This window comes from Ranitomeya variabilis, chromosome 5 (genome assembly GCF_051348905.1).
Source record: "Ranitomeya variabilis isolate aRanVar5 chromosome 5, aRanVar5.hap1, whole genome shotgun sequence".
Lineage (NCBI taxonomy): Eukaryota > Metazoa > Chordata > Amphibia > Anura > Dendrobatidae > Ranitomeya > Ranitomeya variabilis.
In genome coordinates, this window is record NC_135236.1 from 243,091,586 (window position 1) to 243,106,831 (window position 15,246).

The 15,246-nt window shown below is 37.3% G+C and overlaps 1 protein-coding gene across 2 annotated transcripts in view; it reads left to right on the forward strand.

Annotated features, from left to right (window-relative positions):
• LOC143775606 (dual oxidase 1-like) overlaps positions 1–15,246 on the forward strand; it is a 72,831-nt gene that overhangs the window by 38,535 nt on the left and 19,050 nt on the right. For both annotated transcript variants that reach the window (XM_077263944.1, XM_077263945.1), the window contains 8 exons: positions 1,174–1,292; positions 2,669–2,806; positions 2,920–3,036; positions 5,310–5,512; positions 5,756–5,941; positions 6,286–6,502; positions 8,710–8,803; positions 14,023–14,189. In XM_077263944.1, coding sequence (XP_077120059.1) covers positions 1,174–1,292; positions 2,669–2,806; positions 2,920–3,036; positions 5,310–5,512; positions 5,756–5,941; positions 6,286–6,502; positions 8,710–8,803; positions 14,023–14,189 — 1,241 coding nt within the window. The remainder of the gene's footprint in view (positions 1–1,173; positions 1,293–2,668; positions 2,807–2,919; positions 3,037–5,309; positions 5,513–5,755; positions 5,942–6,285; positions 6,503–8,709; positions 8,804–14,022; positions 14,190–15,246) is intronic.

Sequence of the window (15,246 nt, forward strand, 5' to 3'; positions counted from 1 at the left end):
GTCCGTGAAAAACCGGACCACGCTTGGTTGTCATCCAAGTGCAGTCCGATTTTTTCCATGAACCCATAATAATGAATGGCAGAGTGCGAGACAATAATCGGATGCAACTTGTGCATGCTGTGATTTTTTTCCTCGGACAGTCTGGATCTGAGGAAAACAATTAGAAATGTGCATGAGCCATAGAATAACAGGGGAATAATTACTATCTGTCAAAACAATGGATAGCACTGGTCCAATTTTAATGTTCGTGTGCACAAGCCCATAGTGTGATGATGTCTCACAGACTTTTATCCATCTAAACTGGAGAAGATGAAGTAAGGGAAGTTACAAATTTTCAAGTGATTATTATTATTATTATTATTATTATTATTGTTATTATCATGCGGTCAGATGTTGAATTAGTATAAAAATTAAATATAAGTTTAATAACACAACTATATTGGTGTGAAATAAGGACTTGCATTATTATCTGTACTTCCTTATTGCTTCACAATAATTTCCTTATGTATTTACTACAAATCAAATCCATCACTTAAGATAACCAGAATTTAACAAGAAATTAGTCACACAGATTTAATGTTAGTAAATATTACTATGACTAAAAGGGCACATACAAGGGATGGACTTTCCCAAGAAATTACTGGCAGAGGTTCAAGTAGGTGAGGTAGATGACAAGTGCTAAAACTATATTGCATAAAATATGAATATTTTGATGGATGATAAATGTTCTTAGAAAACATGTTGAGGGTAAAAACAAGTGGCTTGTTTGAGTATTATTACTATTATTATTATTATTTATTATTATAGAGTATCTTTCTTCACTTCAACTCAAGGTAGTTTTAAATATTCTTATCCAATGACACTGAATACTTGTATGAGGAATATTTTCCTAGATTTCCTACATTTTTATGTATCCAATGTGTAGAAATGTGACATACTGTGGTTAAGGAAAATCCTAGAAAAGAGATAAAAAACACAATTATATTTCAGTAAAATCATGGGACGTAAAATGCTATTTCACGTCATTAAAGTGGATTTTTACTAGCCATTAGTATGTAATACTCAGCTTGTGGAAAACCCTAAACATGCAACCTTTTGCAATGAGCAATCATTTCCTAACACTGTTGTTTTTGTCATTCTAACAATACGCTGATGTATGCAATTGGTGTGTAGTTTATTTACAGAGGATGAAATATCTGAGATAAGAAACACTAACTTTCATGATGTCCTCGCCGCGGTCGCTGATGCATTGGATAACATAACGCAGAACAATGTCTTCCACTGGACAAACAGTGAGATTCTTTAAATTATTTTGCCTTGAGAAGCTATTTTAAGTCCTAATGAAATCATTCTATTACGGGTGCAATTTAAAATTTAAACATTATGATTAAGACATTGAGAAGGATTTTTTTTATCAATAACCACAATTATTCCCCTTAGATAATAAAAAATAGTGTTATTTCATTGGGAGATGAACTAAGTAAAAGTAAAAAAAAGTTCTGTACTTAGATTCTGATTATTACACATAAGCAGTCACAAGTGTTTGATAAAAGCTAAGTAAACCCAACAGGGTCAAAATGGGTTTCATGTTTGAAAAATGTAAAAATTGTCCACAAATTATAGCCTTCTAAGAGGCTCATGGAAACGTCCATGCAAGTCGGTCTGAGCACAGACCTCTAACGCACAATGCACGGACTGGCCACATTCTCCCGACCGGAGCATGAACGCTTCACAGATTTTTATGAGACTGGTATGATCAGGTCGGGAAAGCCATGACCAGTCCAACCATTGCATTCGGAGATCAGACCAATTTTTCCAGACATCTGCATGAGTAACTGCACTACACTATAAGTGACGTCACTTGCGAGGGAATTGTTTGTGAGTATATTCTTACAACGCACACTGACAATGCGCTCTGTTGCCGGCTCACTACTACTGATCTGAGCCGGAGAGGGAGCACTCTCATTGTGCACATTAAAGTGTTTTAGAAAAAAGATTAGATTATTCACTTAGGATGAAAATTAATCAGTATTTCGGACCATTCCTTTAACTTTGGACAATTTTTTTAACTCCAATTTTTAAAACCTTGCTAAGAAGAACATAACTTGCTAAGTTGATAGATACACTTACAGAAACTAAAATGTGACAGAATGCTGCAGTATACTATCGTAGTAGTCAAATTGGACTAGTAAAATGTATGCAAACAAAGACATGCACTGTTAACGGAAAAAAAAAGTTTTCATATTTACATCTTTTTTTAATTTAAAAAAAATTCAACCCTCTTCTTACACAGAATTTAAAAAATGCTGTATAGTTACTTGGCCAACAATCCAGCACCTGCAAACCTTGAATTGTTTAGAAAAAAATAATATATTAAAATATGATTATAAATATGCTTTTTATAATTTACCTGCACATGAATAAAATTCTTCCATTGACATGTCTGTAAATATCATCAGTGTTGACATCATATTTAACGGTTCATAGCCTCTGCTGATCTTCCTGCAGAAGATATTTTCAGATTACTTTTGCAGAAAACTCCTTCATCATATAATATAGTATGTGCTTACCTTATAATAATGTAATATACTACTCACTTCTGTATTGAAACAGCTGGAAAATAGTTTAATAAGCACAAAAGAAAAATTAACTGCATTTCTTTACTCAGATGATCCATGTCCTCAACCCAAACAGCTACAGTCTGAAGATATGGAGAAGTGTGTCCCTATTATGGTTACTGATTACTTTGAAGGATGTGCTGTGGGATTTGGAATTACAATTGCGGCTCTTTGTTGTCTTCCTATAGGTAAAACTGTTTAAGAACTAGATATCACTATCATCACTGCATGAAGCCAATACCATCAGGTTGTTGTCACCCCAAATTGGTGTTTGATTTTCCATATATTCTATTCTTTTCAGTGAGTTTAATTATTGCTCTGTTGGTTGCAAAATATCGAAAGCACACTTTCCTCAAGATGCAGCCCAAAACTGAAGGCCGTGGATTTAGTAATAAGAATAACAGAGAAGGCTTTCCAGGTAATGAGCTGTTGCACATGTATTACTTATAAAAATATAAATAATGTGTTACAATTATTCACTGGCGAAGTCTGGTTGGGACATAAGCGCATAATAGAGCACTACCGCAAGAGAAATGAGAGTGTGCGTGATGGTGGTGCTCACCAGGAGTAGTTGTCTGTGAACAAGAGCCTTAGAATCCATGGCTTCAGCCCCGTGGCTGGAGAACAAGTTCTTCCAGATAGTAATTAACTTTAGTGGAGAGATCTTGGTACCTGGGCTGAGATGTGGAAATGAAGAATCCTCAATGGTATACAATGAAGGCTTTTATTACACTAACGTATTTCAGCAACAAACTAGAGCCTTTTTAAAGGTAAAAAAAATGTGTACATTTGAGTTTTTTTCCTTGAAACAGGCGTCAGTCCGGCTCCAACATGCATTGTGTAATAAGAACCATCATTTTTTACCAACGAGGATTCTTCATTTACACAAGTGCAGCCCAGGTGCCATGATCTCTCCACTAAAGTGAATTATTTGATTAGATACTTCGTAGGATCTGAATAGAGTATAGTGCACAGTGTCTGTAGAGAGGAATGGTACTAAATCCACATAAGTATGGTAACATACAGGATAAGGATTGGTAACATTGTAGCTCTTTTATACATACTACAGATACATACTAGAGTTCATTGTTCGTGAACTAGTGTACATTGATAAAGAAGCACTACCATCACATTTTTTATCCTTTTAATATATTGCAATAATCATATTATATAGCACTGTGTACTTACAATTTTGCAATCATTTTGTCTTTCTACCCAGCTAATTCTTCTATTTTCCATTAGATCTATGACATTAAGTAATTTAAAACTAATTAGCTGAATAATTCTAAGTTTTATGTAGAAATGGGAGGTCAATTTTCCCTGTATGAGTCATGAGCCAATGCAAAAGTTCCTGGTGAGGGGGAGGAGAGAGGAGAGAGGAGAGGAGCATCTGGGTCAGGAGTTAAAGAGGGGAATGATAAATGCAGGTACAAGATATCCTGTTTCTATATGGAGCAAACAAAAGAGAACAATTAGCTGGGTAGAAAGGCAAAATGAGCAATTGTAAGTACACAATGCCATATAATATGATGACTGCAATATTTTAAGAGAAGGAAAACTTTAATGGGAGTGCTTCTTTAAATAGGATGTCTCACCAAGTCAAAAGCGGCCAATCTTATTTTTTTCCTTCTGCACCCCTGAATTATGACATAATTTTTTTTCTACAAATTGTAATCTGCATTACAATTCCAGACATATGGGCATATATATTTAATGCTAATTTTATGGTCTTTGCCAAGGGTGTGTAGCTCACATAGAAATAATGCAGAACCGCCTAAAGACATGCCCAAAGATGATCCTGTGAGACACACCTCTTTAGTATAGACATCAAGATTAGCACTAAAAAGCCTGTATATCTATAACCAAAATGCAGATTTATTAAAAAAAAATGGCATACCCTGGAGAACTTTGGGAATGAACAAAAAGCAACAACTGGCCACTTTTTTCCTGATGATAGATCCTCTTTGAGGGAAAATAGAAGCTACACATAAGTCACTGTAATATAAAGGAGAACCAAGAGTCAAAACTAGCCAATGTAGGTTCACAAAAAGTTAAATTTTATTTCAAAGAATCACATACATAAAAATGTACCATGAGATAATAAATAATTAATCTGTAACAATTAGCAACTAAATCCTAAATACATCAGAAGAGTGATCCAGGATAAAACAGGACACAGGTGAAACCAATACGTATTACTTCCCAGTCATGTGCATACCAGTAAATACTATCATACACATGGGACCTGCTATCAGTGGCAAGCGGTGATTAAACCGAGTATAAGTTCCCCACACATCATAATCTAGTCATAAATACTGTGCAAACAGACATAGTTAAATAAGTTTACCCATATGTGTGCAGGCGTCCTGTGTAGATCCTGGGTCGCAAACCCCAATGCGCGTTTCGCATGTAAATCCCGTCGCTTCCTCAGGGGACTCTATTTGCATTAGAGTCGCCATAGTTAAGTGTTATTTATAACTGACGCTTCATTTTTGCCTACATAAGTCACTGTACCTGAAGGGACACAATAGCGCCTCCACCACGTAAGGAGAAGCAGCAATGAAAAAAGGCACAATTGCATCAGCGCTAAGGAGTTTGTTTCTTCTTGATTGCTTTTGATCATTGCTTTATTTTCCATCAGTACAATTTAATTGACAATGTTTTATTTTTCTACATAACTTGTCTTTCTAGCCTCAGAATGGTGTGGTGGGGAGGAACCTTTACAACAAGTTTTCATTAATTTGCATCCAAACCAAATAATGAAGGTTGTTGATAGCAAGAAAACTAGGACCAGGACAATCAATTTTAAGCATCAGCAGAATGTAGAAGTCACCCTTTCAAATAATGATGGTAGCAAAGTTGCTCGTGTGAAAATTCCCAAAGAGTATGACCTGGTAAGATTATGGATACCATTTCATAAACTATAAAATGCACTGTGTTCCAGACTTAGAAAACAGAAAAAAAAATCCTTTGAATAAAAATGATCTGCAAAACCAGATGAACAGATATGGTGCCACATTAGTAAAATGTGTAAATTCTTTTTTCCAAAGCTGGACAACTACTTTAAGTAATAAATGTTTCTTAAAGCACATATATTTTTGCCTTTATGCTTATTTCTAAATTACTTTGTACCACAGGTCCTCTTTTTTAATGACAATGTAGATCGAACAGGGTTCATCCAAAAGCTTAAGGAATTTTTTGCTGAAAACGAAGTTTCCTATAATGTTACTGCATTACGAGAAAGAGACCTCTTAAAAGAATCTGTTTCCAAGAAAAGGAGACAAGAAATACTGGAGATGTTTTTCAGAAATTCTCTTTCCCATGTAAGACATTTTAAGTATTCTATATTTTAGGGGAAATGTTAAAATACATGTATTAAAGTAAAATCGAACAATTAAGTGAGAGAATGTAAGACACAGAGCTCTGCAGGTCACCTGTCACTATAAACCGCATTGACAACTTTTGTTTGTAAGTGTAAGTACAGTATCAGGAGTTTGCACCACTCTACAGATTACCTACATTTTCTGGCTCTAAGTTCTTGCTTATATTTAGTTTTGGTTACAGTCCTTACAATATCCTACAGTACAGTTCAGTTCCAACTTGCAGTAATATTTTAAGGCCAGTTTTATGATTAAAATGAGTATAATAATGTAATCCCTTCTCCTAGGTGTTTGACATTGAAAGGAGAGATGCAGGGGTCATTCCCAAAAGGGACATTTCAGAAGCTCTAAAATGTGAGTTGTCAAGAGAAGAGTTTGCAGAATCATTAGGGCTCGATCCTAATGCCCATTTTGTAGAAGCCATGTTTTCCATGGCTGACAAGGATGAAAATGGCTACCTGTCCTTTCAAGAATTCTGTCATATACTGTGTATGTTACTAAAAGGTAAGAGTGAGTTTTTTTTCATAATTACTTGACAAGAACGTATAAAAGCATTTTAAAGAAGAAAAAGTAAAATTAAAATATTGATCATGTAGAAAATTGCTGATGAGAATTAACTATTCAATTACATTGATCTATGTGCTTTCCTTGTGCAGTTTGTTGTGCAAGCAAAAAGTACAGGAAATCATGCTCATCTAACCTGTCCCAAACATGGCTTTAAAATTGTACAATACATGAATTGATTACATAATTTGCGGTCTAGACTTGGCTTAAGCTACACATACACATTATATATTATATTATATAACCTACTATACACATTACATAGCAGTTAGCGAAATACTAATTTGATTAAAAGTTCTCTCTCCAATGGCCCATTCACATGTACTCTAGGAAGCTTGTATGAGTTTTCAATAGATGTACAGTATATATCAGGACAATTTTGGTGACAACAACTAGTGATCTGGAATGCAAAAGTATCAGGCATTGTAATTAAACATGTGCAATCCTTCTCTCCTCCAACATCATCTGTTAATACTGTTATGCATTGGCTTTTCTGAAAATTTACAAAATAACTATAGCCTAGTAACTAAAGACCCCCATGCGTACTAGATTAGGGGTGGGCACATGAGAGACTGGGACTGATGTGGAGGACAGAAACAATATGCTGAAATAAAATGGAACCTATGCTGTACTTTTCAGACTATAAGACGCACTTTTTGCCTCCAAAAATTTGGAGGAAAATGGGGGGTGCATCTTATAGTCTAGATGTACTTACTATGGCTGTGGATAGGGAGGTGATGCAGTAGCAGCGGCGGAGCAGCAGCTCCTGCGGCTAACTCCTGTGACTGCTGCTAAAGATCTGTGAAAACTCACTGCTCTCTAAACCCATTGGAGTGCAGAGCAGTGAATATTCATTTCTCTTTAATAGCAGATACGCTGTTATCTAGAGCAGCCGGCTTCCTGCAACTGTTGGGCTCTGAAGTGTGCCTGGCACTTAAGGGAATGAATATTCACTGCTCTCCACTCCCAAGGGTGGGGAGAGCAGTGAAAATTCATCGTTCATAGCAGGCAAAGTAGTCGCAGCTGCCGGCTTCCTGCAGCGGCCAGGCAATCATGTCTGCCCACTATTAAAGAGAATGAATATTCACTGCTCTCCACGCCCATGGAAGGGAAGAGCAGTGAATATTCATTCCCTTTAGTAGTGGGCATATGTGATCACCCGCTGACTGCGGATAACACTGTACCAGTTATTAAAGAAGATGAATATATACTGCATTACCCCCATAGTCCCGGCGTTGAGAGCAGTGACAATTCTGGCAACTGTCCTCTGTTTGTAAGTAGCTCATGATGTCACTGCCATGCGCTGCTTACAAACATAAATAAGATGCTGCGTCAGAACAGGATGCTGGGACAGAGCGCAGGGAAGTTAAGATTAATGGTTTATTTTTTTAATGTTTTTCTGATGGGGATCATGCATACCAGGATAGGAATGAGGAGACCATGCATACCAGGATGGAAATGAGGGGCCATGCATTCCAAGATGAGGATAACGGGGCAAGCATTCCAGAATGGGGATGAACGATATGCACATAGGATAGGGATAAGGGGACCATGCATACCAGAATGTGGATGAGGGGACTATGCATACCAGCATAGGGATGAGAGTGCCATGCATACCAGGATAGGGAAGAAGGGGCTATGCATACCAGAATGGGGATGAGGGGAATTTGCATACCAGGATAAGGATGAGAGTGCCATGCATTCCAGGATAGGGATGAGAGGGCCATGCATACCAGGATTGGGATTAGGGGGCCATGGATACCAGGATGGGAATGAGAGGACCATATATGCCAGGATAGGGGATATTAGTACAGAATTGACCACATTTTTTTTTGCTTCAATTTTTTTTTTCTATTTTCTTCCTCTAAAACCTAGGAGTATTTTATGGTCCGGTGTGTCTTTATAGTCCAAAAAATATGGTATTTTAATTTTAAAGGTGACTTTAGGTACAATTAATAAAAAATAAAGAAAATAAAACATAATAGGTATTGTGTTAAATTGCAGACAAGTTAATACAAAACGCTAATTACTATAGCCATATTCTATCTTCTATATTTTATTATTCGATGTTTCAGCATGACATTTTTTTTATCAAGCTTTCTGCCTGCTTCATCCTACATTATGTGATTATACATTTTTATTTTTAGGCTCTGTGGAAAGCAAGTTACAATTTATGTTTTCAATGCATGATGTTAATGAAACTGGAGTCCTCACAAAGGAAGAGTTCATTCAAATGCTTAGGTCTGTATATTTCAGGCATCTTGTATTTATTATTTAAATCAAAGCCAAATTCAAAAAGGTCTAAATACATATTCTATCAGTAAGATGTATGCACGTCATAATATGCTAATGATATAATGAGAAGATAATATTGTTATATTATTCATGTTTGCATTGTTCTCATAGAAAAAGTAATGTTAAAGAAGCGCTCACATCAAAATATTTATCCTCTTAATATATATTACAGTCATCATATTTTATAGCCAAGGCCAGCTCCAGGTTTTCATGGGCCCCAGGCAAAAGAGTCTAAGTGCACCTCTTTAACACATACCACAATTCATGATACACAGATACGCCAGAGAAATATAGGTATAGTTCAATGCCAAAGATTTCACTAACTTCTTACATTACATGAGTAATATCTATAGCTCAGAATCCAGACAGTATAGACCTCCATACAGTATTATGGGCACCACATAGTGCTCCATACAGAATAATGGACCTCATATAATGCTCCATACAGAAAAATGTGCCTCATATGTTGCTTAATACAGAATAATGTGTCATATATATTGATTCATACAGAATAAAGGACCCCATATAATGTTACATACAGTATAATGAGCCCCTTATAATGATCAATACAGAATAATGGACCCCATATAAGGCTACATACATAATGGGCACCATATAATGCTCCATAATTAATGGGACCCATATAATGCTCCATACAGTATATAATGGGCTCCATATATTGCTCCATACATAATGATCTCAATATAATGCTCCATACAGTATATGATGGGCCCTATATAATGTTCCAGTATATGATGGGCCCCATATATTGCTCCATATATAATCGGCCCCATATAATGCTCCAGCATATGATGGGCCCCCATATATTGCTTCATACAGGATGGGCCCCATTTGTTGTTCCATATACAATGGGCTCCATATATTGCTCCATATATAATGAGCCCCATGTAATGCTCCAGCACATGATGGGCCCCATATGATGCTCCAGCATATGATGGGCCCCATATGATGCTATATATACAGTACAGAACAAAAGTTTGGATACATCTTCTCATTTAAAGATTTTTCTGTATTTTCATGACTATGAAAATTGTACATTCACACTGAAGGTATCAAAACTATGAAATAACACATGTGGAATTATATACTTAACAAAAAAGTGTGAAGCAACTAAAATTATGTCTTATATTCTAGGTTCTGCCCTGAGCAGGCAGAGGCAGAGGGCACTCACCATCGAGACACCGGCAAGCTATGGGAGCCCAATGCCAGTGCCCAAGAGTAGGCCCTCCTGCTGCTTGCTCAGAGCCCCTGTACATGCAATACTTACTGCGCTGTGGCATCTTCCACATCTTCTGACTTTGATGTTTTAGGTTTGAAAGTGCAATGGTGTCATGTCTGTGTGCCCTTTGCGTAAACAGTCAGTGCAGCGAGCCGGAAGACAGCGACGCTGAGGAGTCTGGAGTAGAGCAGTGGCCAGCAAGGAGGGGTGAGTATTTCATTTTTTTTCTTATGTTTGAAAAAATATATGGGGCCCATCATATACTGGAGCATAATATGAGGCCAATTATATATGGAGAATTATATGGGACCCATTATATATGAAGCATCATATGGAGCCCATTATATATGGAGCATTATATGGGGCCCATTATACAGTACAGACCAAAAGTTTGGACATACCTTCTCATATATTTTTCTGTATTTTCATGACTATGAAAATTGTACATTCACACTGAAGGCATCAAAACTATGAATTAACACGTGGAATTATATACTTAACAAAAAAGTGTGAAACAACTGAAAATATGTCTTATATTCTAGGTTCTTCAAAGTAGCCACCTTTTGCTTTGATGACTGCTTTGCACACTCTTGGCATTCTCTTGATGAGCTTCAAGAGGTAGTCACCGGGAATGGTTTTCACTTCACAGGTGTGCCCTGTCAGGTTTAATAAGTGGGATTTCTTGCCTTATAAATGGGGTAGGGACCATCAGTGGTGTTGTGCAGAAGTCTGGTGGATACACAGCTGATAGTCCTACTGAGTAGACTGTTAGAATTTGTATTATGGCAAGAAAAAGCAGCTAAGTAAAGAAAAACGAGTGGCCATCATTACTTTAAGAAATTAAGGTCTGTCACTCCAAAAAATAGGGAAAACTTTGATAGTATCCCCAAGTGCAGTGGCAAAAACCATCAAGCACTACAAAGAAACTGGATCACATGAGGACCGTCCCAGGAAAGGAAGACCAAGAGTCTCCTCTGCTTCTGAGGATAAGTTTATCACCATCATGAGTCACCAGCCTCAGAAATCGCAGGTTAACAGCAGCTCTGATTAGAGACCAGGTCAATGCCACACAGAGTTCTAGCAGCAGACACATCTCTACAACAACTGTTAAGAGGAGACTTTGTGCAGCAGGCCTTCATGGTAAAATAGCTGCTAGGAAACCACTGCTAAGGACAGGCAACAAGCAGAAGAGACTTATTTGGGCTAAAGAACACAAGGAATGGACATTAGACCTGTGGAAATCTGTGCTTTGGTCTGATGAGTCCAAATTTGAGATCTTTGGTTCCAACCACCATGTCTTTGTGTGATGCAGAAAAGGTGAACGGATGGACTCTACATGCCTGGTTCCCACCGTGAAGCATGGAGGAGGAGGTGTGATGGTGTGGGGGTGCTTTTCTGGTGACACTGTTGGGGATTTATTCAAAATTGAAGGCATACTGAACCAGCATTGCTTCCACAGCATCTTGCAGCGGCATGCTATTCCATCCGGTGTGCGTTTAGTTGGACCATCATTTATTTTTCAACAGGACAATGACCCCAAACACACCTCCAGGCTGTGTAAGGGCTATTTGACCAAGAAGGAAAGTGATAGGGGGCTACGCCAGATGACCTGGCCTCCACAGTCATCAGACCTGAACCCAGTCGAGATGGTTCTGGGTGAGCTGGGCTGCAGAGTGAAGGAAAAATGGCCAACAAGTGCTAAGCCTCTCTGGGAACTCCTTCAAGATTGTTGGAAGACCATTCACAGTGACTACCTCTTGAATCTCATCAAGAGAATGCCAAAAGTGTGCAAAGCAGTCATCAAAGCAAAAGGTGGCTACTTTGAAGAACCTAGAATATAAGACATATTTTCAGTTGTTTCACACTTTTTTGTTAAGTATATAATTCCACATGTGTTAATTCATAGTTTTGATGCCTTCAGTGTGAATGTACAATTTTCATAGTCATGAAAATACAGAAAAATATTTAAATGAGAAGGTATGTCCAAACTTTTGGTCTGTACTGTATAATGGGCCCCATAAAATGCTCCATATATAATGTGCTCCATATGATGCTTCATATATAATGGGTCCCATATAATGCTCCATATATAATTGGCCTCATATTATGCTCCAGTATATGATGGGCCCCATATATTTTTTCAAACATAAGAAAAAAAAATGAAATACTCACCTCTCCTTGCTGGCCACTGCTCTACTCCAGACTCCTCAGCGTCGCTGTCTTCCGGCTTGCTGCACTGACTGTTTACGCAAAGTGCACACAGACATGACACCATTGCACTTTCAGACCTAAAACATCAAAGTCAGAAGATGTGGAAGATGCCACAGCGCAGTAAGTATTGCATGTACCGGGGCTCTGAGCAAGCAGCGGGAGGGCCTACTCTTGGGCACTGGCATTGGGCTCCCATAGCTTGCTGGTGTCTCAATGGCTAGTGCCCTCTGCCTCTGCCTGCTCAGGGCCCTGGCACTTTCCCGGATGCTGACACCGGCCCTGTATATAGCCCTGTGTATTTACAATTATTCAGTTTGCCTTTCTACCTAGATAATTCTTCTTTTTTTCATTAGGTGTACGACATCAAGTGATTAAAAATGACTATGTAGAAACAGAAGGTCAATTTTCCATGTATGAGTCATGAGCCATGAGTGAAAAATTCCCTGGTGGGGGGTAGGCGTGGAGCAGCTGAGTCAGAAATTAAAGAGCACAGAGCAGAGAAAACCAGGATTTCAGTGCTTCTTTAATTACACAGTGGACAAAATAGCCCAAATGTAAGACTTGTCCTACCAGGAGGCAAAAAAAAAATAGGAAAAAGGGTCATATATGAATGGGAAATAAACACCTATGACCAGAGCTGTTGGGTATCTCCATGTTGCGTTTCTCCCTCTCAGGCTTTGTACAAAGCATAACAAGTTGTGTCAGTTTTGCCTGAAGTGTTGTCCAGCTAGAAAAACAATCTTTATATATGTTTAAGATAGATAGATAGATAGATAGATAGATAGATAGATAGATAGATAGATAGATATCACTACATTATACACATCATACACTAACATAATCAAATGTCTACCTATGTTCCACTCTCAGCCCTAGTCTTCCAATATTGGTCTGTCATGCTATAAGAAACAGTTTCCTATTGGTTGGTGACCAGTGATGTGTATGAATAGGGCTGGCTCAACTTTATAACTAAGGCAACCCGTTTCTTTCTCTATGAATCACAATTGACAGATATGGATGACACCAGGCACCCCCATCTGTCAGCTGCTCTTGGTGCCGGCCATTATACAGTTGATGGAGCTGTGCGGTGCAGCTCAGCAACTGATCATATCTGGCTGCCAACAGAACTGGAAACAGCTGACTGGTAGGAGTGCCGGGTGTTACACCCTACAATCAAGTATTGATGACCTATCCTAGGGATAAAGCATCATTATAAAAGTCCCTGACAACGTCTTTAACAATTCTTATAACTTTTAAACACATACTGTACATTTGCATAATTTTTTAAATATTGCAAAAATTGAGTCAATATTTCTGCATTACATGGAATTACTGGAAGTACAATTCGGAAAAACTGGGTGACTTTTGAAAAGTCACAAATGATGAATGAAGCAAAATCATCAGGAAACCCTAGGGGTCACCCACAGTGGCAACTAAAAAAAGTACAAACAAAACAAACAATATAACATATAGATAATAGACTTAAAAAATTGTGTAAATGGAAAGGTGAATTTGGTGCAAACGAAAAAAAGTGAAAAACAACCAAAACTAGACAAAATTCAGGTGCAAGTAAGTAACCTCAAAGTTAATAAGACAGAATAAAAAAGTGTTGTAGAATAATACAGTTAAAGTCACAGGAATTGGTGGAGTTATTATAATGAAGCAAATAGTAAAATATTTTGAGCTTTTAATGTTCAGTTCTTTTCATTTTAAGGTCTTTCAATCAAATATCTAACTTTCTGTCAAGAGATCAAACTGAAGAAGTTATTGAGAGCATGCTTATTGAGGCTGGTCTTCAGTCTACGCAGGAGATCACATGGGATCAGTTTTATTCTATGTTTAATCAACATTCCAATATTTTAAACCAAATAACATTTCAAGGTAAGATAACCATGACCTTTCCACCTAGTTTATTACTAAACTTATCCACTAAAAGAACCAATTATAGTATATACAGTCTTGTTTTCAATGTGGAAAAGAATTAAACAAGCTACAAAAGTATATAAACCTGTTCACATCATGTTTGTAAAATATTTCATACACTGTCCAGGGTCAGAATACAGAAAGACATGATCAGCAATTCAATAATCAGGATTTGGGTCTTACATTTTTATGATACCAATTTAAGTTTTTTCAGTGATGAGCTTCTGATGTGAACTCATTGCTGGTGACCAATGGATCTATCTTGGTAATATTGATTGTGTTTGATCCTTATTCTGTCCCAACAGTGGATCAAGCTGTATTAAAACATATTTTATTCAGCAGAATTGCAGAAATCAACAAGATCCACTGAAAATAGATCCTAAGATCCAATGACATCAGGAACACCAAGAGTCTAATTAATTATAGTTATATCTGTACGCAACAAACATGGAGTAAGCTGATCAAAGTTTGCATCTTTTAAAGAGAATCTACAGTATTAAAACAATCCATGGGATAAATTATCAATATGAGATTGGAGGGGAGGTTTGACACAAGGCATCTCCATCGATTAGCTGAAAACTACTCTGTAAGTGGACCATTCACTCCCACTTGAATGGGTGATAAAGAGCACTATGCAACAGCAGCTAGTAAGCAATCTTTGGGACTACTGTGCTGCCCAACCAATATATCATTTTATCCACAAATTAAATACCAGTAGTATAATGCCGTACACCCATATACAAGGCCACTCGCTATACTATAAACAGTCACGGAGAAAATCGAGTCTACATAGCCAATAAAATTAAATCAAAATGTATTTATACAGAGAAAATATAACGCCAACACATAACAAATTGACCAAACAAATACAATGGTACAATACATGGGTTTTTTAAATAAATATGTGATTAAATCCACAGATGTGAAAAACTGAGGCCGAAGAAAGGTCAGGACATATATATGTGGGGTGCAGCTGCTAAGTATGTATAATATGTCACAGTGGACTGCAGTGTAT